This window comes from Capra hircus, chromosome 13 (genome assembly GCF_001704415.2).
Source record: "Capra hircus breed San Clemente chromosome 13, ASM170441v1, whole genome shotgun sequence".
Lineage (NCBI taxonomy): Eukaryota > Metazoa > Chordata > Mammalia > Artiodactyla > Bovidae > Capra > Capra hircus.
Window position 1 is genome coordinate 69,385,280 of NC_030820.1, and position 24,370 is coordinate 69,409,649.

Sequence of the window (24,370 nt, forward strand, 5' to 3'; positions counted from 1 at the left end):
GACCAGAACAGTGGCCCCACTTCAAGAACCGGAGGACCTGTCTCAGCACGGCCAGGGGTGGGCAGGCCTCTGGTACAGGCACTTTCTGCAGTCAGCTGTCCGAGGGCCTGTGCCAGCTGGTGGGGAGGCCAGCAACGATAAGCCAAGTGTACCGCCACTGTGGGCAGAGGCAGGTGTGCAGAACCAGCTCTGGGTGTGCTGTAGTGTTTTTGGGGGGTGCCTTGGAGCTCACTCAGGACTTCTCTGGTGGCTCAGACAGTAAAGCATCTGCCTACAATGCAGGAGACCTGGGTTCAATCCCTGGGTCGGGAAGATGTCCTGGAGAAGGAAATGGCTACCCACTCCAGTATCTTGCCTGGAAAATCCCATGGACAGAGGAGTCTGGAAGGCTGCAGTCCATGGGGTCACAAAGAGTCAGACACGACTGAGCGACTTCACTTTCCTTTTCCTTTTGGAGCTCGTGGCTTTGAGGCCATGGTGTAACAGCCAGAGGGGCTACAGAAGTGTGGGACAAAGGCCAGGTGATGGATGAGGAGGACCGCTGACGGGGGGAGAGGCGGGCACCACGGAAGGTTTTGAAGAGAAGTGTGACGTGACCTGAGGTCAAGTGCACAGGGCAGCAGGTGGGTGGAGAGCTCACTTATTAGGAAGTGGCTCCAATGCTCCCAGTGAAGACGATGGTTAGTGGGGGTGTTAGGGAGGGGTTGGATTTCGGCAGGGCTATATTTTGAAGATAGAGCTCAATGGAATTTGCTAACACATCAGTTCTGGAGCGTGAAGTAGAGTTGAGGATTATATTAAGCTTTTTGGTCTGCGCATCTAGAAAGGTGGGGTTGCCATTGACTGAGATAGGGAAGGCTGTGAGAGGGACGCATTTGAGGGGGTGAGTCCCGTGATGCCCGTAGATGGTCAGGTAGAGGTGTTAAGCAGGCAGGTGGGTAGAACGAGCTCGGGAACAAAGTGGGCCAGAGATGCGACCTGAGGAGCACAGCACACAGGGGGTTTGGGAGGCTGGAGGTGCCTGCAGGCAAACACAGCAAGGAAAGAGAAGAGGGCTGGTGGCCGATCCCAGCCTGGGCTGCTTGTCCACTGGGACCTGGGGCAGTGAGGAGCCCAGGAAACCCGGAGGAGGCGGAGCCCTGGAAGCCCAGAGAGGAGGGACTGGTCAGCTGCGCCACACCTTGTCACGTGGGACGACTGAGAGCTGTCAGTGACCTCAAGGCTGACAGTGGAGGAGTGCACGTGGGGTCCAGGGAGTGAGAGGAGCCTGGATGGCTCCTTCAAAGCACTGCTGTGAGGAGGGGCAGAGAAGGGGCAGCTACTGGAGAGGAGGCAGGGCAGATCGGCGTTTTAGGGGGAGTGGTTTCAACCTGCGTGTGATGCTGGTGGCAAGGAGCCCACAGAAGGAAGGCTGGGTGAAGCAGATTTCCTAACCCACCCCAGGAGGGCCCTGCCGGCCCCCTCCTGGGTGACGGAGGCCAGGCGAGCGCTGGCTGGAAGAGAGCAGGACCGCCAGGGAGGGCGGGAGACATGCCCGCCTTCCCTTCCATGCCACCCCCTCCCAGGAGAGAAGGCCTCCCTGTCGCCATCTTTTTCTTCTGTTGCCTGGCCGACCAAGCACGGTCCTCTGCCCCATCCTTAGGCAGGATGCCTTGGAAGGCAGGGCACTTCTGTGAGACCCTGGGACCGTGCCTTCTCACCACTGCTGGTGCTTGGCTGAGACGGGTTTTCCTCTCCTCCCTGAGGAGGCCCCAAGTCCCTGGGCAGTGGGCGGGGAGTCATGCGAGCTGCCTGCCCGTGATGGCACCCGGGTTTGAGATTGAGGCTGAAGGGGCCCCGGGGAGCCACGCAGGGGCTGCCTCCCTCTGTGCCTGGAGGCCCGGGAGAGGAAGGGCCTTCCCTCAGTCACCTCTGGCTCTGAGCCAGGCTCACCGTCAGAGCTGCAGGGCCCAGAGTGGTGGTGTTTACCTGCCCAGCCGCAGGTGGACTCGGCCTACAGGTCAGAGGTTATGAGAGGTGGGGCTGAGGCCGCTGGCGGTGTCCCTGTCTCCTCAGGATATCGGCCAAGGACCTGAAGAACATGCTGTCCCAGGTCAACTACCGGGTCCCCAACATGCGCTTCCTCCGGGAGCGGCTGACGGTGAGGGCCTGCGGGCCGGCTGCAGGCGGGCGGGGAGTGCAGCCGCCCCAAGCCCCGGCGGGCCCTGACCAGCAGTCCCGCTCTGTCTCTAGGACCTGGACCCGCGCGCCAGTGACATCACCTATGGGCAGTTCACTCAGCTCTACCGCAGCCTCATGTACAGCGCCCAGAAGATGGTGCAGGAGCCCCCCCCCGATTCCCGCCCTGCCCCGCCCCCGCCCCGCTCTGCCACACTCCATGCTCAAGCCCTGCTCCCACACCCCTGCCCGTGCCCGCGCCCCCACCCGTGCCCTCCGCTTGCCTCAGCCTTGCTTGGGGGCGGTGGGGTGCCGTGCCTCCGGTGCTTCTCCCTGTGAGGCCTGCCCCTTTGTGTTGCCCCAGCCTTTCTTCCTGAGAGCCCCTTGCCCACAGGGCCTCCCTGGGTTCTCGCGCTGACCCAGTTTTGTCTCCTGCAGATGGACCTTCCCTTCCTGGAAGACAGCACCCTGAGGTTTGGTCTGAAGTGGGGAGGTGGGCTTCTCCCCAGGCCCCCACATCCCTCCCCTGGTTGATTCCCCGTGGATGGTTGGGGGTGGGGGACCCTCCTGGACCGTTCTGGGCGCTGCCTTCTGAGGGCCCCTCCACTGTCTGTGGTCCGCGCTAGCCAGCCGGCCGCCGGGCACTTCCTTTCTGTCCTGCAGGGCAGGCGAGCAGCCGGAGCTGTGCCGGATGTCCCTTGCTGAGTTCCAGCAGTTCCTCCTCGAGCACCAGGGGGTAGGACCCAGCTGGGCTGGGGTGCCGGTGGGGGTCGGGCTCCCCAGCGGCTGGAGGCCTCTCACGCATCCCCCTCTCCCGCCCCATCAGGAGCTGTGGGCGGTGGACCGGCTCCAGGTGCAGGAATTCATGCTCAGCTTCCTCCGAGACCCCTTGCGAGAGATTGAGGAGCCTTACTTCTTCCTGGATGAGGTCCGCCGTGCCCTCCTTCTGGACTGACCCCCTTCCTGTACCAGCCGGTGCCGTGGTGCAAGGCACGGGCTCATCTTCTGTTCTCTCCACATTTGTTCCCGGATAGTTCGTCACCTTCCTGTTCTCCAAGGAGAACAGCATATGGAACTCACAGCTAGACGCGGTGTGCCCCGACACCATGAACAACCCCCTGTCCCACTACTGGATCTCCTCCTCGCACAACACGTGAGTGGCGCCCTCAGACCCTGGCCCGACCCCAGGAGGTGGGGCTTGCCTGACTCCCCGCCCCCTGCCTCCCTGTCTAGGTACCTGACCGGGGACCAGTTCTCCAGCGAGTCCTCCCTGGAAGCCTACGCTCGCTGCCTGCGGATGGGCTGCCGCTGCATCGAGTGTGCGTGGGGGCCTGGGCGGGGGGCCTGGGGCCCAGGGGCCCAGGGCGGAGTGGGACGGGGAGATGGGGGTTGGAGCCTGCCTGCTTGACTGTTGTCGCCTTGCTCCCCAGTGGACTGCTGGGACGGCCCAGACGGGATGCCAGTCATTTACCACGGACACACTCTGACCACCAAGATCAAGTTCTCAGACGTCCTGCACACCATCAAGGAGCATGCCTTTGTGGCCTCAGAGTGAGCGGCCGGAGCTCGGCTCCACCTCTCCTGGGTCCCTGTGAAGGCCCCCCAGGCCCCGGCCCTGCCTTCCACCTCCTGCCAGCTGCTGGAGCCCTTGCTGCCGGAGCTGCTCACTTCCTGCACCCTTGGCCCACCTGCCTGCTCCGTGGGCCCTGCTCCTCAGGCTGTGGAACACACTCAAGCTCTTCATCTTCAGAGATCAGTCCTGTAGCCCTGGGCCTGGGAGGTGGTTGTCCTGCCAGCTCCTTTCCTGTCAGAACCCAGAGAGTCATCTGTACTCCGCGTGTTTCGCTCCGCAGTTCCTGTTGTTTCCCCACACCATGGTCACTAGCCTCTCCCACCTCATTGAGGGGATCACCAGGGGCCCCCAGTAGCTAAACTTGGAGGCTGATCATCACCGCTCCTGACCTGGGTGTAGGATGTCCCTCCTTGCTGCCGGGGCAGCTCCATGAAGGGACCAAGTCTGGGGATGCCTGTCTGTGGCAGTCCCAGTTGGCCTGGGTTTTTGCTGCACCCATAAGTTCTGCCTCTTCTCTGGGATAGCTCCCCTCTAGGGAGAACCTTGGGCCTTAGGCCCCTGACGCCTCACTCTGGGAGGGTCTGAGCCATGACCCCTGGGAATCACGGGGTCTCCTGTGTTACACACTGGTCCCCTGCCCTGCAGGTACCCGGTCATCCTGTCTATCGAGGACCACTGCAGCATTGCCCAGCAGAGGAACATGGCCCAGTATTTCAAGAAGGTGCTCGGGGACACACTCCTCACCAAGCCTGTGGACATTGCGGCCGACGGGCTCCCCTCCCCAAACCAGCTCAAGAGGAAGATCCTTATCAAGGTAAGTCTTGGGGGTGGGGGTCATGCCTTTGCTTCAGTGGTGGGTCCTCCAGGACTGGAGGAGGAGCGGGGGGCTTGGGATGCCAGTCCTGGCCTGTCGCCCACAGCACAAGAAGTTGGCTGAGGGCAGTGCCTACGAGGAGGTGCCTACATCGGTGATGTACTCTGAGAACGACATCAGCAACTCCATCAAGAACGGCATCCTCTACCTGGAAGACCCAGTGAACCATGTGAGTGTGGGGCCAGGCTGGGCCGGCAGGGCAGCCACACAGAAGACTCTGTCACAGGCCCCCCGCCCGTCTCTTCCAGGAGTGGTACCCCCACTACTTCGTCTTGACCAGCAGCAAGATCTACTACTCAGAGGAGACCAGCAGCGACCAGGGCAACGAGGATGAGGAGGAGCCCAAGGAGGTGAGGGCTGGCCCAGGGCCGGGGTCCGGGTTGGGGTCTGGGTCACCGAGTGTCTCTGCTGTCACCCTCTGCCTTGCAGGCCAGTGGCAGCACAGAGCTGCATTCCAACGAGAAGTGGTTCCACGGGAAGCTTGGGGCGGGCCGGGACGGGCGGCACATCGCCGAGCGTCTGCTCACAGAATACTGCATTGAGACCGGGGCCCCGGACGGCTCCTTCCTCGTGCGTGAGAGCGAGACCTTCGTGGGTGACTACACTCTGTCCTTCTGGTAAACCTCCTGGCTCATGCACACGTGGATCTGACACCACCAGGGGCACTGTGGGTCCTGGGCACGCGCGCAGATGTGCGGTCGGTGTGGAGCCCCCGCAGGGCCACCCGCACCTGAGCCATCCTGAATGCCTCCTGCAGGAGACCTGGTGCCCTCTGGTGGGTGGCGTGTGGGCTGCCGCCCCGCCTGCTGCTCACGGCCTCCTGTCCCCTCAGGCGGAATGGCAAAGTCCAGCATTGCCGGATCCACTCCCGGCAGGACGCGGGCACCCCCAAGTTCTTCCTGACAGACAACCTCGTCTTCGACTCCCTCTATGACCTCATCACGCACTACCAGCAGGTTCCCCTGCGCTGCAATGAATTTGAGATGCGCCTGTCAGAGCCGGTCCCACAGACCAACGCGCACGAGAGCAAAGAGTGAGGGAGGGGCCTGGGGCTGCGGGTCAGGGGTGCGGACCTGGGGCGGGATGGGGGTATGGGCCTGGGGCAGGGTTGGGGCGCAGACCTGGGGCAGGATGGGGGTGTGGGCCTGGGGCAGGATGGGGGTGCGGACCTGGGGTGGGATGGGGGTGTGGACCTGGGGCAGGGTGGGGGCATGGACCTGGGGCGGGATGAGGGTGTAGACCTGGGGCGGGGCGGGTCGACAGGGCCTCCGACCTGGGGTGGGACGGGGGCATGAAACAGGGTTGGGGCGGGAGTGTGGGCCTGGGGTGGGGAGGAGTCACGGACCTGGGGCTTTGGCGCTGGGCGGGGCTGACACAGATTGTCCATCCACAGGTGGTACCACGCCAGCCTGACCAGAGCGCAGGCCGAGCACATGCTGATGCGTGTCCCCCGGGACGGGGCCTTCCTGGTGCGGAAACGGAACGAGCCCAACTCCTACGCCATTTCCTTCCGGTGAGGGGTAGCCCTGGGGGGCTGGAGGCCATGCGGGGCACTCCTGGTCCTGGCCCACTGACCCCGTGTGGCCTCTCTGTCTCTGTCAAGGGCTGAGGGAAAGATCAAGCACTGCCGTGTCCAGCAGGAGGGCCAGACCGTGATGCTGGGCAACTCGGAGTTTGACAGCCTTGTCGACCTCGTCAGCTACTACGAGAAGCACCCGCTATACCGCAAGATGAAGTTGCGCTACCCCATCAACGAGGAGGCGCTGGAGAAGATTGGCACGGCTGTGAGCGCCTGGGGGCAGGGGGCAGGGTGCAGGAGACCTACCGGCCCTCCGGGAACTGCCAGGCTCACCGCAGGGCAGGCCAGCACCCAGCAGTCCCGGGGTGGATGCCAGGGACAGAGCGGCCCGCGTGCTGCCGGGGGGCCAGCCAGCCCAGCAGAGACCCAGGGAGGCGTCCCGGAGGGAGGGCCTCTGTGTGTGTCTGTGAGGCCAGGACGGTTGTGTGGGTGAGGAGGTGGGGAACAGGGGTTTCAGCAGAACTGTTCCTATGGGCCAGGGGGTGGGGTGGGGAGGGGAGGTCCCAGAGTTCACCCAGGTAGGGGGTCCACCTGGGGGGGGTGGGAGCACGGCAGGGGTTCATAGGCTACAGAGATGTGTTTGAGAAGGGCAGAGCCACGGGGAAGCCAGCGTGAAGGCAGGCTGTGGTGCAGGAGCCAGGATCACGGCCACAGCGAGGACAGTGGGGCCCTGGCAGAATGTCCACTCGAGACTCTTGTCCTCAGTGGGCCCAGGTGGCCAGGGCGAGGGCCGCCCGCTGGGGCTGGGGTCTGAGAGGAGATAGGGGTGGAGGCAGTTTCTGGAGCCGCCTGGTCTCAGAGTCGTGGACAAGGTGGCCAAGATGAGAGTGAGGAGAGAGGAGGGGTGTTCTAGGCCTCTGAGGTTGGGAACCCTGGCGGACCAGGTGTGTGAATGGGGCGGACGGGCAGCTTGGTGAGGAGGGGACGCGGAAGCCAGCAGCTGCTTTCACTTCTGGGCACTAACACGGCCTGTCCTGTCCCATTTCCAGGAGCCTGACTACGGTGCACTGTACGAGGGCCGCAACCCTGGCTTCTATGTGGAGGCGAACCCTATGCCCACGTTCAAGGTACAGCCTTGGGCTCTGGGCGCAGGAAGCTGGGGAGGGTCCCCAGCTGTGGGGTGCAGGGCAGCCTGCGGTCTTTGTGCAGAAGTGGTATTTGTGGTTTTCCGAGGCCCAAGAGGTGTTGTGAAGTGTGTGGTTGGTGTATGACCACAGCTCTCCCGGGGCTGGCCCCAGCCACTGTCCCAGGGGTCAGCACTGACCCTTCCAGACTCCTCCCTGGGGTGACCTCCATTTCCTCCTTGGTGGCAGCAGGCGGGGGTGGGGCACACTGGCTGCTGCTGAGCTTCCTCAGATAGGCGGATCTTCCTCTTTGGGGCTTTGTTTCTAAGGGGTGAGGATCTGGGCTCTTTTCCTCATTTTCCCTCATCAGTAGGGAGCTTGGGACCCGATTCCTTCTCCTACTTTGAAGCTGCTGAATGGTGGAGTGCCAGCCACACCCCAAGCCATCCTGGTCTTAGAGGAGGCGCTCAGCACCTCCCATCCCAGCTTCCTGGTCTAACTCCTGGGGCCCAGCGTGGGGGCTTGCAAGGTCCCCCCAAACGCAAAGGAGCTTCCCTCCAGAAGCCCTGGCTCACCTGTCCCCTTTGCCCTGGTGCCTCCTGCAGGCCCCGGGGAGAGTGGTCACAAGGGCTGGTGCACGTGCAGCCGTGGGTGGGAGAGGAGGAGCGGGAGGCCTGTCTGCTGGACCAGGGCTTCTCTCCCGCAGTGTGCCGTCAAAGCTCTCTTCGACTACAAGGCTCAGCGGGAGGACGAGCTGACATTCACCAAGAGCGCCATCATCCAGAACGTGGAGAAGCAGGAGGGAGGCTGGTGAGCCCTCGAGAGCCCCTGGTGCAGGCCAGGCGTCTTGGGCGCTGGCCGTGTACACGCGAGAGGGGCTTGGGAGGCAAGGACCCGTGTGGGCCCCGATGCACCCGCAGAGCTGCTTCCTCTCAGGAGTTTGGGGTGGTCCCTGGGGTCAGCACCCTGCGGCTTCCACAGGTGGCGGGGTGACTACGGTGGGAAGAAGCAGCTGTGGTTCCCTTCAAACTACGTGGAGGAAATGGTCAGCCCGGCGGCCCTGGAGCCCGAGAGGGAGGTGAGAGCAGGGCCACGTCGGTGGGAGGGGATTCCCGTGCCCAGCCTCCCGCACGGCATCCACCCGCCCTGCACGCGCACAGCACTCTTGTGGTCCCATCACCACATGCAGGCCGCAGTCTGATGAACATGGGCCGCACGCGTGTGGTTTCATGTTCGTCTGTCGGGTGTATTTCTCACGTGCATGCAGGCATCCCCTCGTGCACACAGCAGTCTTGCTGACTCTGGGCTTTGCCTCCCTCAGCACTTGGACGAGAACAGCCCGCTCGGGGACTTGCTGCGGGGGGTCCTGGATGTGCCAGCTTGTCAGATAGGTGAGCCCCAGCCCTTTCTCTGCCCCTCAGGTTCGTGCTGTCCCTGGTGGCTCTCTCCATGCCCAGAGAGAGGAAGCTGAGGGTTGGGCCCCACAGGCTGCCCTTGTTCTGAGCTCTCCCCACTCCCGGATGCCTCGGCACCCTCTGGCTCCCCATCCCCTGCCCCCCGGCTCTGAGGCCTGCGTGCTTGCCCTGTGCAGACACTGGGGATGATGCTGCTGGCGAGCTGAAGTCCGTGGTCTTGGAGGGCTGGTCCTTGGCTGAGACAGGCTTAGAGGTGGGGACAGGGGCTCGTCTCTGGGCTGCCCGTCCTCCACCCTGAAGAGGAAGGGAGTGAGCTCTGCCCATGCCCGGGGTGGGGTGGGGGCTCAGCCCCGTGTCCCCAGCTCTCCTCTCCTCCCTCCCTCCAGCCATCCGTCCCGAGGGCAAGAACAACCGGCTGTTCGTCTTCTCCATCAGCATGGCCTCAGTGGCACACTGGTCCCTGGACGTGGCTGCCGACTCGCAGGAGGAGCTGCAGGACTGGGTGAAGAAGATCCGGGAGGTGGCGCAGACGGCAGACGCCAGAGTGAGAGCCTGTGCTGGTCCTCCAGCCGCGGGGCAGCCCCCGCTGCTTGGCAGGGGCTAGAGGGACACGCGTGCTCCACAGTGTGGCATGTTGGGGGTGTGTTGAGTTTGAGGTATACCCAAGACGTTCCTGAGTGGCTCTGCGTAGTGACCAGTTGGTATCAAGGGCAGAGGCGAGAGGCTAGGTCCTGGGCTGGAAGCAGGAGTAGGTGCCCAAGGTTTAGGGTCACGTGGTACAGGAAGGGAGCAGAGCGTGACCTCTGAGGACACAGGTGTTGAGAAACGAGAGGCCAGGATGAGCACGCCAGTGAGGCCGGGTGTCTGACGCGAGGCGGGCCACAGAGCAGACAGCAGGGCCAGAAGCTCAAAGTGCTGGTTGTAGACGGCCGTGGCCGTGGGTGGTCACGGCTGGGTGGTATGGCAGTGGGCCTCGGCTGGTGGAGGGCAAGGGCGCCGCCTGTGGAGGGCAAGGGCGCTGCCTGTGCAGAGCAGGGCGGTGGAAGGACCAGCTTTTGGAGGTGAGAGGAGGGCGTGCTGGCCGGGGTGTGGGAATCCTGCAGTGGGGTGGAGGGGCTGCGGGACACACCGTGGCTGCCTTGGAGAAAGGACGCCCGCAGGCCAAGCCGAGAGGGCTGGGTGCGGAGGACTTAGAGTCGAGCAGGGCCTGGAAGGGCCAGGCTGGAAGGATCTGGTGGTTGAAGGGATGGATCCTGGGGTCTGGGCTACGGAGGGAAGGAAGAGCTCGAGAACAGGAGCTGCTTCTGGAAGGAAGCGGGCCTCCACGAGTCCGAGGGCCACACGGGGTGCTAGTGAGGGATGTGCTGGGGCTGAAGTCTGGCCGTGGCGGGTAGGTGGTGGTTTTGAGAAAGGAGAACTGCGAGGTGAGGGGTGAGGCTTCTGGGCCGGGGCTGGAAGGATGGTCCCAAGGACCCAGAGGACTGCGCCCACGTTCCCAGTGCAGTCAGTGCCCGTGGCAGGCCCAGAGCTGAGGACCAAGTAGCCCTGAGGTGCAGCCAGCCCAGCGCCCTGAAGTGTCTCTGGGGCACAGGTGGTGTGAGGATCCCGGCCTCTGAAGCTGGGAGGGTGTGTTGTCCTCAGGACGGTTTTCGGGGGTGTGACTGAGGACAGCCGGGTCTGGAAGGTGTGAGTGGGCATGCCCAAGGTGGCCGGGGGCTCCTCTCTCTGGGGGCTCCAGCCCGGGCTCAGGGCCCATGTGTCCCCAGCTCACCGAGGGCAAGATGATGGAGCGGAGGAAGAAGATCGCTCTGGAGCTCTCAGAGCTCGTCGTCTACTGCCGGCCTGTCCCCTTCGATGAAGAGAGTAAGGGTCCAACCCGGGGTTGGGAGGGGGCTGGCCCCAGTGGCACCTGGATGGGCGGACTCTGAGCGCACTCCCTGTTGGGCCCAGAGATTGGCACCGAACGCGCCTGCTACCGTGACATGTCATCCTTCCCGGAGACCAAGGCCGAGAAGTACGTAAACAAGGCCAAAGGCAAGAAGTTTCTCCAGTACAACCGCCTGCAGCTCTCCCGCATCTACCCTAAGGGTCAGCGGCTGGATTCCTCCAATTACGACCCCCTGCCCATGTGGATCTGCGGCAGCCAGCTTGTGGCCCTCAACTTCCAGACCCCAGGTGAGGCAGCGGCCGGGGGCAGGGTCCTGCCGGGCACTGGGGCTGGAGTCCACTGTAACCCGCTCTTGCAGACAAGCCCATGCAGATGAACCAGGCCCTGTTCCTGGCTGGCGGGCACTGCGGCTATGTGCTGCAGCCCAGTGTCATGCGCGATGAGGCCTTCGATCCCTTTGACAAGAGCAGCCTCCGCGGGCTGGAGCCGTGCGCCATCTGCATCGAGGTGGGAAAGGGGCGCTCTGCTGGGCTGGTTCCAGGCTCCAGGGCCGGGGGGGCTGGCTAACGTGACATGGGAGGGGTGCTGGACAATCCTGGAGCTTGAGGGAGACGAAGCCATTCTCTGAGGTGGGCGTGGGGCTTCAGGCCTGCACCAGAGGACTGGGCTCAGTGTGGCCAGTTCTTGGCACTCAGGAGTCATGCAGTCTAGTAATACCAAACCGTGGATAGCCACTGCCTGGCAAGAGTGGGCAGAGACAGGCAGGGAACTGGTGCCCCTGCCACAGGAATCGGCTTGATGGTACTTGCTAGAACGGGGGCTTGAACAGCACTGAGCCCCCATGCCGCCCTCTCGAGGCCCCAGGGGAGCCGCTGTGATGTGGGCGGCTTGGTGCTGTGGGGTGCAGGGGGTGTGGGCCCGAGTGGGTCTCAAAGGAGAAACGAGGACAGAGTGGGGGTGACCATGTCTTTTTTCCAGAGATTTCTACTTTTTTGTCCCGGGGGGAAGTAATTTAAACATTTTCGTGTTAAAATGCACATGGATTTAAGGTAGGTTAGAGTGCAAAGACTCACATGGGACTTCTGGGCAGTGTCCTGAGGGCCCAGCAGAGGGCGCACTGCCTCTGCCGCTCATTGGGGACCGGGTGTGAGTCGGAAGGACCAGCCCAGGCCCATCCTTGCCTGCCTTACAGGTACTGGGGGCCCGGCACCTGCCGAAGAACGGCCGAGGCATCGTGTGTCCTTTTGTGGAGATCGAGGTGGCTGGAGCCGAGTATGACAGCATCAAGCAGAAGACGGAGTTTGTGGGTACGTCTCCCCTCCCCACACCCCCGGGCATGTCAGACCACCTGCACCTGTGACTCCATCCTCCCGGCAGTGGCCTGAGGCCTTTTGCCCTTGCTTTTGCAGTGGACAATGGACTGAACCCTGTGTGGCCAGCCAAGCCCTTCCACTTCCAGATCAGTAACCCCGAGTTCGCCTTCCTGCGCTTCGTGGTCTATGAGGAGGACATGTTTAGTGACCAGAACTTCCTAGCTCAGGCTACCTTCCCGGTGAAGGGTCTGAAGACAGGTGAGGGCCCTTCCCCCACGCCGTGCCCACCGTGATCCGGCTCAGGGGTGGGGCCGCTTGCTGGCGTCCCCCTGGGCTAAGGGCCAAGCCTCCTCCCCCCAGGCTACAGAGCGGTGCCTCTGAAGAACAACTACAGTGAGGGCCTGGAGCTGGCCTCCCTGCTCGTCAAGATTGACGTCTTCCCCGCCAAGGTACCGGCGGGCGGGCGGGCAGAGGGGCGGTGCGGGGCCCGGCAGCCACTGAGCCCTGTGTCCCTGCCGAAGCAGGAGAACGGCGACCTCTGCCCCTTTGGGGGCGCGTCCCTGCGGGAGCGGAGCTGCGACTTGGGCCCGCTGTCCCACGGCCGAGCCCGGGAGGGCTCCTTCGAAGCTCGCTACCAGCAGCCCTTCGAGGACTTCCGCATCTCCCAGGAACATCTCGCAGACCATTTTGACGGTCGGGATCGCAGGTGAGGGGTGGGGGCGAGGTGGCCTGGAGGAGGGGTCCTGAGAGGCTGAGGGGGTGGCTGGCTGCCCTCAGTTCCCCTCGCCCATCCCCCGGGCCTCAACCTGCTGCCCGTCAGGATGCTCTTCCTCCTGCCCAGGGCCCCGCGCAGGACTCGGGTCAACGGAGACAACCGCCTCTAGCTGTGCCCCAGCCTCGCGGAGAGCAGCAGGTGCCGTGCTGCGCACGGAGAGGGGGCCGTGGACTGGTTCCAGGGAAGCGGCCTATGGGGCCGCCCTTCCTGGCCTCGCCACCTAGAGCCCGGATTCCAGCCGTGGACGCTAGACGAAAAGCACGCCATTAATGAGATGTATTCCTCTTCTGGGCCTCCACGTCCCAGCCTTGGGTGAAGGCAAAAAACTGTACTGTCTGGCCTTGAAGCACACACACCTGGCCCTGCCTTCTGGGGATGGAGCCTTCCGTCTTGGGACCACCACGGCCACTGCCTCTCGGAGAGAGAGGCTGCCTCAGCTGGCCGCACAGGAGGCTCAGGAGCCGCTGACATTCCTGAGAGGAGCGGAGCAGCAGCAGCCTTGCTGGGCTCCGGAGTCAACGTTTACACAGTCCTGCAGCTTTAAACCCCAGCCAGGCAGGGAGGGAGGGGAGGTGTCCTGGAGCCCGGGCGGAGGAGCACAGGGCCTGCCTGGAGAGCAGGGCACAGCACAAGGGCACGCTGCCCATGACCAGGAGTGCCACCCACCTGACTGACACAGAGCCTCGTGTGCAGGGCAGCAGTATCGGGCAGCCAGGCCGTGAGGGGCCTGTGGAGGAGCCCAAGGTGGCCCAGGGTGCCACCTGGGACAGGGAGAGCAATAGCGGGTTGCAGGGCCACAGCTGCAGCGCCTCGGGGCCGTGGGAGGACAGCAGCCCTGGGGCACCCACTGGGCCGCAGTGCCCCCTGCCTGCAGCCTGGGCGCAAGCCTGAAAGACCTTCTCACCAGGGGGCACATGTCTGTGGGCACTGGGCAGCAGGCGGCTCCTCCCACATCATCAGTGAGGACGTGCCTGTGTTTGCGTCACGGCCCCCCAAGAGCCAGAGCAAGAGGCCAGCTGGGTCAGGACTGATGGGCACCTGTGGGCCCAGAGTGGAAAGGCCAGTCCCCACAGCAGAGGTCTAGCTGGGCACTGGCCGCCACGCGTTCAGGAAACGCTCTCTCAAAAGGAACATGTCCTCCCACAGCAGCTCAGCAGGCCAGCCGTGAGTCCCAAATCAGAGTGAAGAGCATTTTCCCTGTCACAGCAAGACACCTTGGATCAGAGTCTGCCAGACGACCCTGCAAGAGGACGCTGTCTGGGTGATCTCGAGCGTTTGTGAAGTCAATCAGGTCCTGACAATAGACGGACATGATGTTGGAGTATGGACTTGTAAAGTTTATTTTTGCACACTCTGTCTCTCACGACCTTCATTCCTTCACATAGGATGTATGATTTTCTATGTCTTCCACTTCTGACCTGAAAGCTGCTTGGTGGGGGGATGGGACTGGGGAAGCAAAATGAACGAACTTATCTGCGCACTGTGGCAGATCTGTTATTTTTACGGATTTACAGCTCAGTTACCAGTGTTACCTTTTTAAGATTTCTGTATACTCTTCAGAAGAACCACTGAGCCATTCAAGCCTTGTTATTATCTGATCCCAATAGTGATTCCATTTTCTATAGCTTTTAGGATAGACAATAAATTATTTAACATTATATTAAAACTTTCCATATCATGAACTGTAAACCGAAGGAAATCACAGTTTCTCAGAAAACGTATTGATTTATTTAAACTAATTCTAAAATGGTATTTCAAAGTACCACCTCCCAATCAGCTGTCCATAGCAAACATGTCTATATATGGTTGCCAACGTTTCGTTTATAATTTAAATATTAATAAAAATTTTAAATTTTATTGAAAAAGCTTTCCTTCTGAAAAGGACTGTAAAAAGTGGAATTACTTCTCAATGGCACCATGATGACGTTCTGCTCTTCCTGCTGCTCAGCCTCGGTGGGCGAGGGGCGGGAGGCGAGGACGCAGAGCAAAGCCAGCCGATGACGCAGGTTTCTTTAAAGGCAAAGATGACGGGGGATGCTATCCCTCAGGAAGGAAGGAAGAATGAAGGAGCCGCCGGCTTTGCAGGGCACAGGCCATTGGTTATTGATGGACCCAGCTGCACCCATGGCAGGTTCTGCCCGGCTGGTGGAAAGATCCAAGGCAGGTGTGGAAGGCTGGAGGGGTGCAGCCCCACTTCTAAGGACAGGGGCCAGAGACCCAGCCTGTGGGCACGAAGGTGCCTCAGAACAGCCAGCCCTGAGCTCGCGCCAACCTGCCGCTGAACCCAGGCTTGAGGCTGGTCGTTCGCTACGCTGCCCGCTTAAGATCTGACTGCCACACAGAGTTATTCTTGTGTCTTTTATCCTGTAACTTGAGTTCTTTCTGAGGCGCGGGAACCCCTGCTCCTCTCCAGAGACGTGTTAACCAGGGCTGCTTGCCTGGTGGTTATTCTGCAATAGAAGCAGGTGAGGAGGTTTTTTACTTCCCAGGTCCAGCAGGCCTTCCCTCTGAGCTGCGACGCGGTGTGAGGCCACCCTCGCCCCAGCTCACGTGCCGAGCGTGAGGCAGCGTAGAGTGCTGCCCGCCTGCAAGCAGCCAGAGTCCCTTCCCAGTTCCGCAGAAACTGCTCCTTTAAAAACAAGGCCCACACAGCATTCAAGTGTAGGTTTCTGGGTTATACTCGGGTTGCCTCTAGAGCTTGGGGCCGAACTCTTTGTGCCTAGAATATGGTTTAAAGGGCCCTGCCCTTCCCTTCCTGTGGCTGTTTTTGTAGTGGTCTGTGCTGGTGGATCAAAAATGATGCTGTACAGAGAAGAGAGCTGCCTCCCTGTTGGATGCATGGGTGGGGATGGGCGTAATATGCCGGCCCAGGAAGCCTGAGGGTGATGGTTGAAGAGACACAGGTAAGTGTAATCAGTTGGTTCTTAAAATGGTCATCATGTGACATGGCCCTGGTGTGTGCAAGTATATAGGGATGCAAGTATGGTCCCTGGCTTTGGAGAGGCCCAAGGTTTTGAAGACGAGCTCAAGGCAGGTTTTTTATAGAGTTAACAGTTCAGAGTATCCCTTTCCTATATGACAAGTCAGACCAAGACATGCATTTCCCAAGTTCTCAGATTTGGGGCCAGTCCTGGTCCATTGCAGGCCCCTCTGAGCACCACCCACTTGGAGAACTGGGATCACAGTTTGAGATGCTTCCTGTTGTCCCTGAACTAGATGTAGCCAAAAGCCCTGCTCAGGTTCTCACTGTCGCCTCAGCTTTCTTGGCGCTTCGTGGTCTGACTTGGAGGAGGATGTCTTTCCCCTCGGACAAGAAGGTGGTAGGCAGGGATTAACGCAGTCTTCCTGACCCGTGTGTTCCCAGATTTTCGCGGGCAGGAGCGAGCTTTGCTGACCAGCGGTGGCAGAGGTGGTGAGTGGGTGGGGCCTGGGCTGGGGCCCGGGCGCGCTGTCACTGGCCTGCCCACTTTGATTTTACCCAGCGGGCCTGCTCCTTCACTGGCTCTGCTGTTGGGCGGCCCCACGGCCCCACTGACTGGAGGAGACACCTGCCTTCGCCCTTCCCTGTAAGTTTCTTGATCCTTCTTCCTAGCAGAAAACGTGGCAGCAGATTCGAGCAGGTTCACAGATTGAGCTTAACCCGAATTCCTCCAGACCTGACAATGGTTGAGTGACCAGGAGGCCCAGCATGGGGGTGGGGGCTGTGGGGGAGGCCCTCACTTTGGGTGGAAGTGTCCTGGCCCGCAGTGGGGAGTAGCCTGCTTCTCCACCTGCTCACACACAGCACCGACTGCAAGAGCAGGGGCTTTCTGCATCCAGAGCAACCCCCAACCCCTGCCCCCACCCCACCTCTCCTGCCAGGAGGAGGCCTGAGTGGTTTCTGACCTCAGCCAGGGACACCACCCTTGACAAGGATCTGTGGTCTTGGTGCTGAGGGCAGGGCCTCCCTCCTGACCAGGCACATCCTGAACGTCATTGCCCAAGGCTGGGCCTGGGGCTGGACACTCACTGGCCTTTCAGCTTGAGTTCATCCCCTCCCACCATTTCAGTTCTTGGGGGAAAAACAACTCTTAAGTGGCATTAGGTCATTGCACCAAATGAGCTCGTGGAACAAAACAAGGTCACATCAGTTAAACTGATCAAGTCTGGTCTCAGCCCGAGGGCCCTCAGTGGCCCTTCCGGGGCCTGACTGGGGTTCTGTTCCCTGCTGGAGGCCTCTGCAGCTGCCTCAGGACACCCGCAGTGACCCCTGGCCACCCCTGCTGTCCACTCCGTCCACGCAAGCGGCCGAGCCTGCAGCTACCGTGGGTCGGCTGTTCAGGTTCTACACTCAGCTGGTCTTCCTCCCAAAGACTTCCTTTAGATTCCACACAAAGTTCCTTCCCTAAGACTTAGGTTGCCTCCAGAAGGGCCAGGTCAGGACCAGGACCTGGGATCCACCTGGGATCCCTCCTTACTATCTCTCTGCCCCTGGGGCTTTTTCAAGGGTCCTTTTTCCCTTTTGGCACAGGCCTTTAGGATCCCCTGTGAGGTTCAATCACTGTGAACATTAGAGGCTGGGCTTTAATCCTGTTCCTTCAAGGCCCCAGGGCTTTAGGCTCATTTACCAACCTCTCCTTAGCAAATGACAAGTTTCTCAGTGTTTTCCTCCAGGAAGTGTCTTCTCACTGGATGCCTGACAGCTCTAGGTCTGACTCAGTTTCCCTCTGTTTAGCATCAGTCCATGGGTGCTGCAGTCCTTTATCGTGACCCAGCCGGCTGGACACGGCGAGCTGGAACTTACCCGGAGAGCCCGAGGGAAACTGCACTGCTTGTCCCTCCGAGTTGCTGGTCTTGCCTACAGAGTAAGTCCAGAGATGTCAGTGTTCTCAGCTTTTTTTCTGATTCCCCCACAAAACAGTCCACAGGTTTGAAATGTATTTACATTTTTATTTAGGAGCAATCAAAAGATTTAAAGTACCATTTCGGCCCATTTCAAATTGTACAAGCAGTTTGGCCCTGTTCCCCTCCCTTATCCAAATCCACAGATATAAAAATCTAGGAAATGTGCAATTTGCATCTTAGAAATAGCAGCATCCCCACAGGGGACCTTGTGAGGCCTGGAGACTCAGCCCAGAGGGCAGCCCCCTCCTCCTGGCCCAGCACAGCCGCCGTCCAAAGGCAAGTTCCAACTTTCTGTTAAAAACACCTTCCTGGGATGAGGACTGCGCTTCCGCCAGGCCTGGTGACAGCCCGCGTGGGCCTGTGCCTCCCTCACCGGAGGAGGAGGGCCCTGGACGGACAGAATAGGGCAGTGGCCTCTTAGCACCAAGATGATGGCTGCTGCGGCGGCTCCGGGGCAGGAAGCACACCTCCAGCCAGCTGCCCCTGCCCTCCCAGCCTTCCTCCCGCAGCCGCCCTCGCCCGCCCTCAGGGAACAAAAGGTCTGTGCTGAAGACCAGCCCGTGAGTGGGCGGCAGAAAACCAGCCACCAGGGAGGCAGACAGACCCTGCTCGCCTCTGGCAACCTCTGGCCTGGCACAGAGGCTGCGCTCAGTGCACTTTCAGTCGACTGCACAGACAGGGATGAGGGGGTCTCCAACAATGATGGCACAGTCCGGCTCCCTGGACACACTGAACGAAGTGGTGCTGGGGAGCTGGGCAGGAACCCACTGCTCAGGGGTGACCCCCTCTCCCCTCAGCATCACCCTACAGCCTGCGACCAGGCCGCATCCACCCAGGGGGGCGCTGGCTCTCCAGGCCACAAGGGCAGCAAACTGGATGGGAAAGCTGGTGGGGCAGGACCCAGGGTGAGGGACAGCGTCCCTGAACACGAATCGCAGGACAAGCAGGCACCCTGAAAGGGTCCTGACCGGGAAGGACCAGACTGTGGGCCTGCAGCTTCCTGTCCTCTGTGACTCCTGGACTGTCCACCTCCCGCTCCAGTCACATGGGGGCCTTCAGACCGTCCCCTCACCAAGGGGAGGGACAGACGTCGTAAATTAGCCTCAGCTGAGAGATGCTTCTCACCTCCCCTGCCCAGGGGGGCAGAGTGGACTCCTGGAGGAAGACGCGCTCTCCAGGTAAATGCCCAGACTCCCCGCAAGAACCTGCCTGCCAGGAGACACAGCCAGAGGGGCTTGGCCGGGCGAGGACAGCAGGGGAGGGGCTGCACCGATGCCCCGCGTCCAGCAACCCAGGTAGGACTCAGCACCTGGGAGAGCGGGAGCCAGGCCCACCCTCATCCGCAGAGCCGCCAGCGCCAGGCGCCCACCCGCTCTGCCCTCTGCCCCACGCGAGCTCCCACTGTCGGGCTCCAGTCTGGTGCCGGCCAGGACCTCTGTGCAGAGGAGGCCAGGTTTGCACGCCGGTCACAGGTTTAAGAGCAGGCAGCCTGTCCTCTCCAGGCAAGCGCTCCTCTGCTTCTCCTCCCACCCAGATGCCAGGTCAGCCCTGAGGGGAAGCTGCGTCTGCCCTCACCTCCCTGCCCCCAAGTGTGACCAGAGCTGGGGACACAGATTCCAGCAGAAACGAATTGCACACGAGGCCCGTGGGTTCACCTAGACCTAGAGCCGGGCAGCAAGCTCCATGCTACACAATCACTTCATCCTCCACTCCGCATCCGTTCCGTCTGTTGCGAGGTCGCCTGTAGCCACCCCAGCCCATGTCACCCGGCCCGGCTGTTATGAATGGAGCCAGGACACACACGGGGGGGACCCCAGACTGAAGCCCTGCTTGGGGAGGGGACTGCTGAGGAGAGAGGGGGCCCTGCTCACCCCACGTTTTCCGGTGTTGGCGCTGCTGTGCAGGCAGATGTCCTCTAGCCCCCAGGCATGGGCAGGCAGGTGGGGAGGGTCTGTGCTCCTGGGAACAGAAGCAAAGGCAGCGGGTGTGGGAGCACAGGACGAGGGGCCAGTGGCTGAGAAGAGGACACAGCCCGCGACTCTCCTGACCAGGGCAGCTGCTGGCTTCGGCCTGCAAGGGCTGCCCGCGTCTAGAGGCCTTTTCTCTAGCACACAGCTGAGCCTTGCACAGTTTAGTCGTCACACAAAAGGTAAGACCGGCACCCCACCCCAGGGTGAGTCTAAGCATAGCAAAGGGGGGAAGGAGCTTTAGGAGGAGCCCAAACTCCAGGTTTTATGATTTTTCCTTGGCTGGCTCGTCTCTCCTGCAAAGTGCCTTTATCCACTTGGGCTGCAATCTTTGAATGGACAAAAGCCGCTCCAGCTGGAGGCATTTGGTCCGAGAAGAGAACAGGGAGACGAGGCAGCAGGGCCCGGGACAGGGCAGCAGAAGCAGGGAGCTGTCAGCAAAGGTGTGCACACAACAGCTGATGCTGTGCCTCTGCAGAAGGCAGCCTGGCACCCAGGGAGGGGACACAGGACCTGCCACAAGACCACAGGCTGAGCTGGACAGAGCCCACGGCATCTGTGTCCTGGCCTGGACAACACGCAGGGCTTCAGGTGGGAAGGCCTCCCGGGCCCGTGAGTGCCTGCAGGTGCCACCTATGCCACCCACCCTTGCCCACCTCCCACCTGTGCTCCCGACAGTCAGCCTTGAAAGGAGCTTGGGTCACACAGGGCCACCCTCCCCAGGTGCCACAAGTGCCCCAGCCTGGCTTTCCACTTCAGGACCCCAGGACTCCCGACAAAGAGAGCCCACTTTCCAAATCAAAAAGCTCAATAGTCAAGAAAATCCATAATCAAGGTATGAAAGTATATGTAGCATAAATCCAGGTTTCCTGTATCAGAATGGCAATCTGGTCTCACCTGTTCAAACTGGATCTACAACCCCGTGTAAAAAGTACAATACACCAACCATGTACAAGACAGGCAGCAGGAAACACTGACATGGCTCACCGTCTCTGACGAGCCCAGGTGCAGACAGAGCCGAGGGGAGAGATTAGTCACCTTACAAAAGCGGGCTTTTCTTCAGGAGAGACTAGCCCCAGCCTACTTCCCTCAGCTCTGCAGCCCAGAGACTGCCTCCTACCAGAGGCGACATCACAGTCTACCCTCTGCTGGGGTGCAAACCTGCAGTGACCCTCCTGGCCACGGGGCCTTCCCTCTGCACCCCGGCTCTGGCTGCCGTGGGTGCGTCTCTGCCCGGTTGGCTGTGTTCCTGCTTTTGCCCCCAGGGCCCCAGGTATCTTCAGACACCCATTCGATGACCCAACTATCTCTGTCTCCTTCAAGCATGCAGCTGAGCCCGCACCTAAGTCACTCAGATCCAAGAGCACAGGAAGGAGGGTCTGGCCAGCCTGGGTGGTCTCACCACTTGGGTGGGGGTGGGGGGGCCAGGTGCAGCACATCCTGGCTGTCGGGCAGGGCTCGCGTCTGTGAGAAGACCTGCCCGCAGGTAGCACTGTGACTTTCCCACCTTTTAAGGACCAGCTGGTGCTGAGGCGGGGTCACTGTGTCCTGCATGAACTTGTCCACCATGTGATTTATTTTCTGTGCTTTGCTGTTTGGGTTGTAAATGACATGTGAATACAAAAGAAAAGCAAAGAAGATCCTCTCTGAAGAGACAGCCCTCGGCTGGGGCACACAGGGCTCTGGGACGCAGCCATTGGAGCTGGCTTCGCACGGCGGCCCCGCCCACCTCCAGCACCCATGTGCCACCACGGTCTCATGTGCACGCCAGGTGTACACTTCACCAGGAAAGCATCAACTGAGCATCCGCTGCATATGGATATATGTGAATTAATCTGCATGTACATAAACACTACAGGAAAAGTTCCAGGCGTCTGTTCTCTGATAGAAGGCAACCGCTCGCCATTCTTGGCAATTCTCCACAGAGGCTTTGGGGCTAAGTAGCTTCACACCCAACATGAAAAGGACACAAAAACAGGCTGCAGAGCATGCCAAGCCCTCACATGCGACCTGTTTATCAAAGGAGAGGTGGTCCCTCATGGGACGGGCAAGTGGGAGAAGACACTTGGGAGGAACAGTGGCTCTGGGGCTTTTGGTTTCCACAGAAAAGCCTCTCCCGGAGGCAGAAGGGGCGAGCACCACCTCCATGCTGGGAGCCACGCCCATGCGGTGCCTGCCTGGCCTGGTTCTGGGGGGCAGGTGAGGAGGAGGGCCGTGGAGAAATACCCCTAGTATTTCTCACCACAGCCCCTGCCGTCCCTCTGGGGTCTCCTGATGCTGCCCACTGGCCTCGGCCCAGGAGGAGCACCCAGGCCTTGGTGCTCTGGGCAGCAGGGGGTTTCTGGGAGCTTTACTCTTTACCTGCTGCTTGCAGAGTGGCTGGTCTTGGGGATACAGGGATTTACTGCTGAGCACAGCTTTGTAAGCAAGTTTCTCAGGGTTACAGAGGCACCTCTTCCTGTGACTTTTCTCAATTAAAAAAGCGGATATGATGGTTCGGCTAACATAGAGATCGTGTTTCCAAGTTCGGGGATATAAATACAGAACTTTAAAAACCTCACAAAGACCAGTCCAGCCAAGTCCAGCACACCAGCCAGGCCCCAGGTGTGGGGCCAGGACTCGGACTTTGTCGGGAACCCCACACACAGGTCTCTGTGCTGAGGACCACCCCGGCTCTGATGGTTCCGAGAGGCCCCCGAGCCCCGTCAGTTCTTGCTCTGACAGGTTGAGCCTGGGTCTCCCTTCCCAAACCAGAGGCGGCTGTGGAGTGAGTATTGACAGAGGGCTGTGGAAGGCCCCCAGCGGCTGTGGTCTTCACTCCCATCGCCCATCCCTGTTTCTCTTGTCAATTTTCCTCTCTAAAGATGTCTAGACTGAAAAAAAAGCGGCACATAGGTCAGGACATCAGGCTTGACCGGTGTTTCTTTAGTCGATCTGATCACTGAAGAGTTATGGTCCATGAGTCAAACTCTATGAAAAAGCAGAACTGCTGTAACAGCTTACGAGAGTGTGAGCATCAGACACTAACCACATACCCGCTCTGTTTATTAAACCGCCGGGAACACAGGCTCTGCAGTGATCATCCCAGGAGGCGAGGCGAGCCCACTGTGCGGTTTGCGGGTCACCGCTGAAAGGGCCAAGGTCTCTTCAAAGGCGCTGCCTTCCTCGAGGACCACAAAGGAGGCCCGCGGTTGCAGATGTGGTGACCCCAGCCCGACCGTGGAAGGTGTAGGCACGCGCGGCCCAGCGATCTTCAGAGAGCAGACACGGGGCGTTTCCAGAGATGATGTAAGAGACCATGGACTGCTAACCAGAGTTGCTATGTAATAAAAGTGTCTGCAATCTGACGTTTTACTAAACGTGTATAGGCAGATTTTTATGTTAAAAACTTGATTCTGTGTCTATGAATATGAAATCTGAACTATTTATTCACTGGAAGGCAAAGGAGAAGTCCTACATTGTGGGCAGGAGAACTGGCAGATGCGTCTCCCCGCTCGCGGGCGGTGGCGGGCTGGGTGGTGGCAGGCTTGGCTGCATGGAGGCCTGTGCAGGCCAGGGGCTGGTGTGGCCTCGGCCTGCGGCAGCAGAGAGGGGCTGGGCCTTTCCAAGCGGCGGCAGCCTCCCAAGGCTGGCCGGTCCTTCACAGCCATCAGTTCCCGTTCAGTCTGTTTCTGAGGAGAAGATACAGGCCTGTCACCTCCACGTGAAGCACCAGAACGGCCCGCCCTCCCACGTCGGGGACTTCATCCAGAAGCTCAGCCTGCCCACCAGCCTCCCTGCCCTCTAGCCCGAAGGAAGGTGGGGCAGAGGACATGATGCTGGCCGCACCTAGCAGGGCCTGGAGCCTCCCTTCGGCAAACCTAGGCCTGAGGCTGGGCTGGGAGCCTGACTTTCGGGCCATAAACCCTTGCCACGCACTGCCTCCCCTTCCACTGCTCACTCGGCAGGGCTGCTTCCTGACACGTGTCCCAGTGATGCCTTCATCTGTTGTGGGGCAGGGAGCGGCTGCAGAGAGGCCCTCACCCAGGATGCTTGCGGGAGGTGAGGGGGGGCAGTGTTGAGGATGGCTCAGAGGAACCAGCTACAGAGAGACCAGCCCTCCCTGTCCCCCTGGATGCCTGTCTCGGCCAGAAGAGGACGATGCTACGAAGGCACAGCCAGCCTGGCCACCCCTGCTCTGACCCACCCAGGACACCAGCTCTTCACTCACAGTTGGAGTTACCTGCTGAGGGGAGCCAGGGCTGGTGATTCAAACCCATTTATCCCAAATCCAGGTTAGCATTTTTAATTGTGGTCAAATACACATACCATAAAATCGACTGTTTCAACCATTTTAAAATGTACAGTTAGGTGGCATTGAGCACATTTCATAATCGTTGTACAATAACTACCAGGCTATTTCCAGCTATAAGAATATAATTCAGGGGAATAGCAATTAAAAAAAAAAAGACCTAAATAAATTAGAGGGTTCTCGTCCCAACTGTCTGCCATTTTGTTGGCAGAGCCAAAGCCAGGGGTGGGCAGGCCTGATGCTGGAGAAGGTGCCTGAGGCATCCAGGCCTGTGGGCCCACGCCTGTTCCCTGGTGCCCGTGACACCCGCCGTGGTGACCCCATTGACTCATGGGGGCCTGCAGAAAACAAGGCCACGTCCAGAAAAACCCAGGCCTGGAACCAACTTCTGAAAGCCCACAAATTACAGAAGCTGAGAATTCAGATACTTCCTTGGTTTCCACAGCCTCCCATAAAGAGATGTGAGAGCTGGACCATAAAAAAGGCTGAGCACTGAAGAACTGATGCTTTCCAATTGTGCTGGGGAAGACTCTTGAGAGTCCCTTGGACAGCAAGGAGACCAAAGCAGTCAATCCCAAAGGAAGTCAACC

At 60.4% G+C, this 24,370-nt stretch overlaps 2 protein-coding genes across 6 annotated transcripts in view; one reads left to right on the forward strand and one right to left on the reverse strand.

The window, feature by feature from the left end:
- The window catches only part of PLCG1 (phospholipase C gamma 1), a 33,084-nt gene extending 18,589 nt beyond the window's left edge, over positions 1-14,495 (forward strand). The window contains exons 5-32 of one of the 3 annotated variants that reach the window (XM_018057868.1): positions 2,056-2,140; positions 2,233-2,316; positions 2,596-2,630; positions 2,821-2,893; positions 2,984-3,085; positions 3,192-3,310; positions 3,391-3,476; positions 3,588-3,708; positions 4,376-4,544; positions 4,651-4,773; positions 4,853-4,954; positions 5,034-5,221; positions 5,437-5,637; positions 5,998-6,117; positions 6,208-6,388; positions 7,173-7,250; positions 7,954-8,057; positions 8,229-8,325; positions 8,569-8,638; positions 9,049-9,206; positions 10,429-10,525; positions 10,613-10,837; positions 10,909-11,057; positions 11,743-11,857; positions 11,960-12,121; positions 12,224-12,312; positions 12,385-12,569; positions 12,705-14,495. In XM_018057868.1, the coding sequence (XP_017913357.1) occupies positions 2,056-2,140; positions 2,233-2,316; positions 2,596-2,630; positions 2,821-2,893; positions 2,984-3,085; positions 3,192-3,310; positions 3,391-3,476; positions 3,588-3,708; positions 4,376-4,544; positions 4,651-4,773; positions 4,853-4,954; positions 5,034-5,221; positions 5,437-5,637; positions 5,998-6,117; positions 6,208-6,388; positions 7,173-7,250; positions 7,954-8,057; positions 8,229-8,325; positions 8,569-8,638; positions 9,049-9,206; positions 10,429-10,525; positions 10,613-10,837; positions 10,909-11,057; positions 11,743-11,857; positions 11,960-12,121; positions 12,224-12,312; positions 12,385-12,569; positions 12,705-12,747 (3,361 nt within the window). In that variant the 3' untranslated portion in view covers positions 12,748-14,495. Of the gene's footprint in view, positions 1-2,055; positions 2,141-2,232; positions 2,317-2,595; positions 2,631-2,820; positions 2,894-2,983; positions 3,086-3,191; positions 3,311-3,390; positions 3,477-3,587; positions 3,709-4,375; positions 4,545-4,650; positions 4,774-4,852; positions 4,955-5,033; positions 5,222-5,436; positions 5,638-5,997; positions 6,118-6,207; positions 6,389-7,172; positions 7,251-7,953; positions 8,058-8,228; positions 8,326-8,568; positions 8,639-9,048; positions 9,207-10,428; positions 10,526-10,612; positions 10,838-10,908; positions 11,058-11,742; positions 11,858-11,959; positions 12,122-12,223; positions 12,313-12,384; positions 12,570-12,704 lie in introns of those variants that run through there. The other 2 variants (XM_018057869.1, XM_018057870.1) reach the window with 2 other exon arrangements.
- Positions 17,547-24,370, reverse strand: part of ZHX3 (zinc fingers and homeoboxes 3) — a 113,097-nt gene continuing 106,273 nt past the window's right edge. For all 3 annotated transcript variants that reach the window (XM_018057872.1, XM_018057871.1, XM_018057873.1), the window contains exon 4: positions 17,547-23,160. In XM_018057872.1, the coding sequence (XP_017913361.1) occupies positions 23,150-23,160 (11 nt within the window). In that variant the 3' untranslated portion in view covers positions 17,547-23,149. The remainder of the gene's footprint in view (positions 23,161-24,370) is intronic.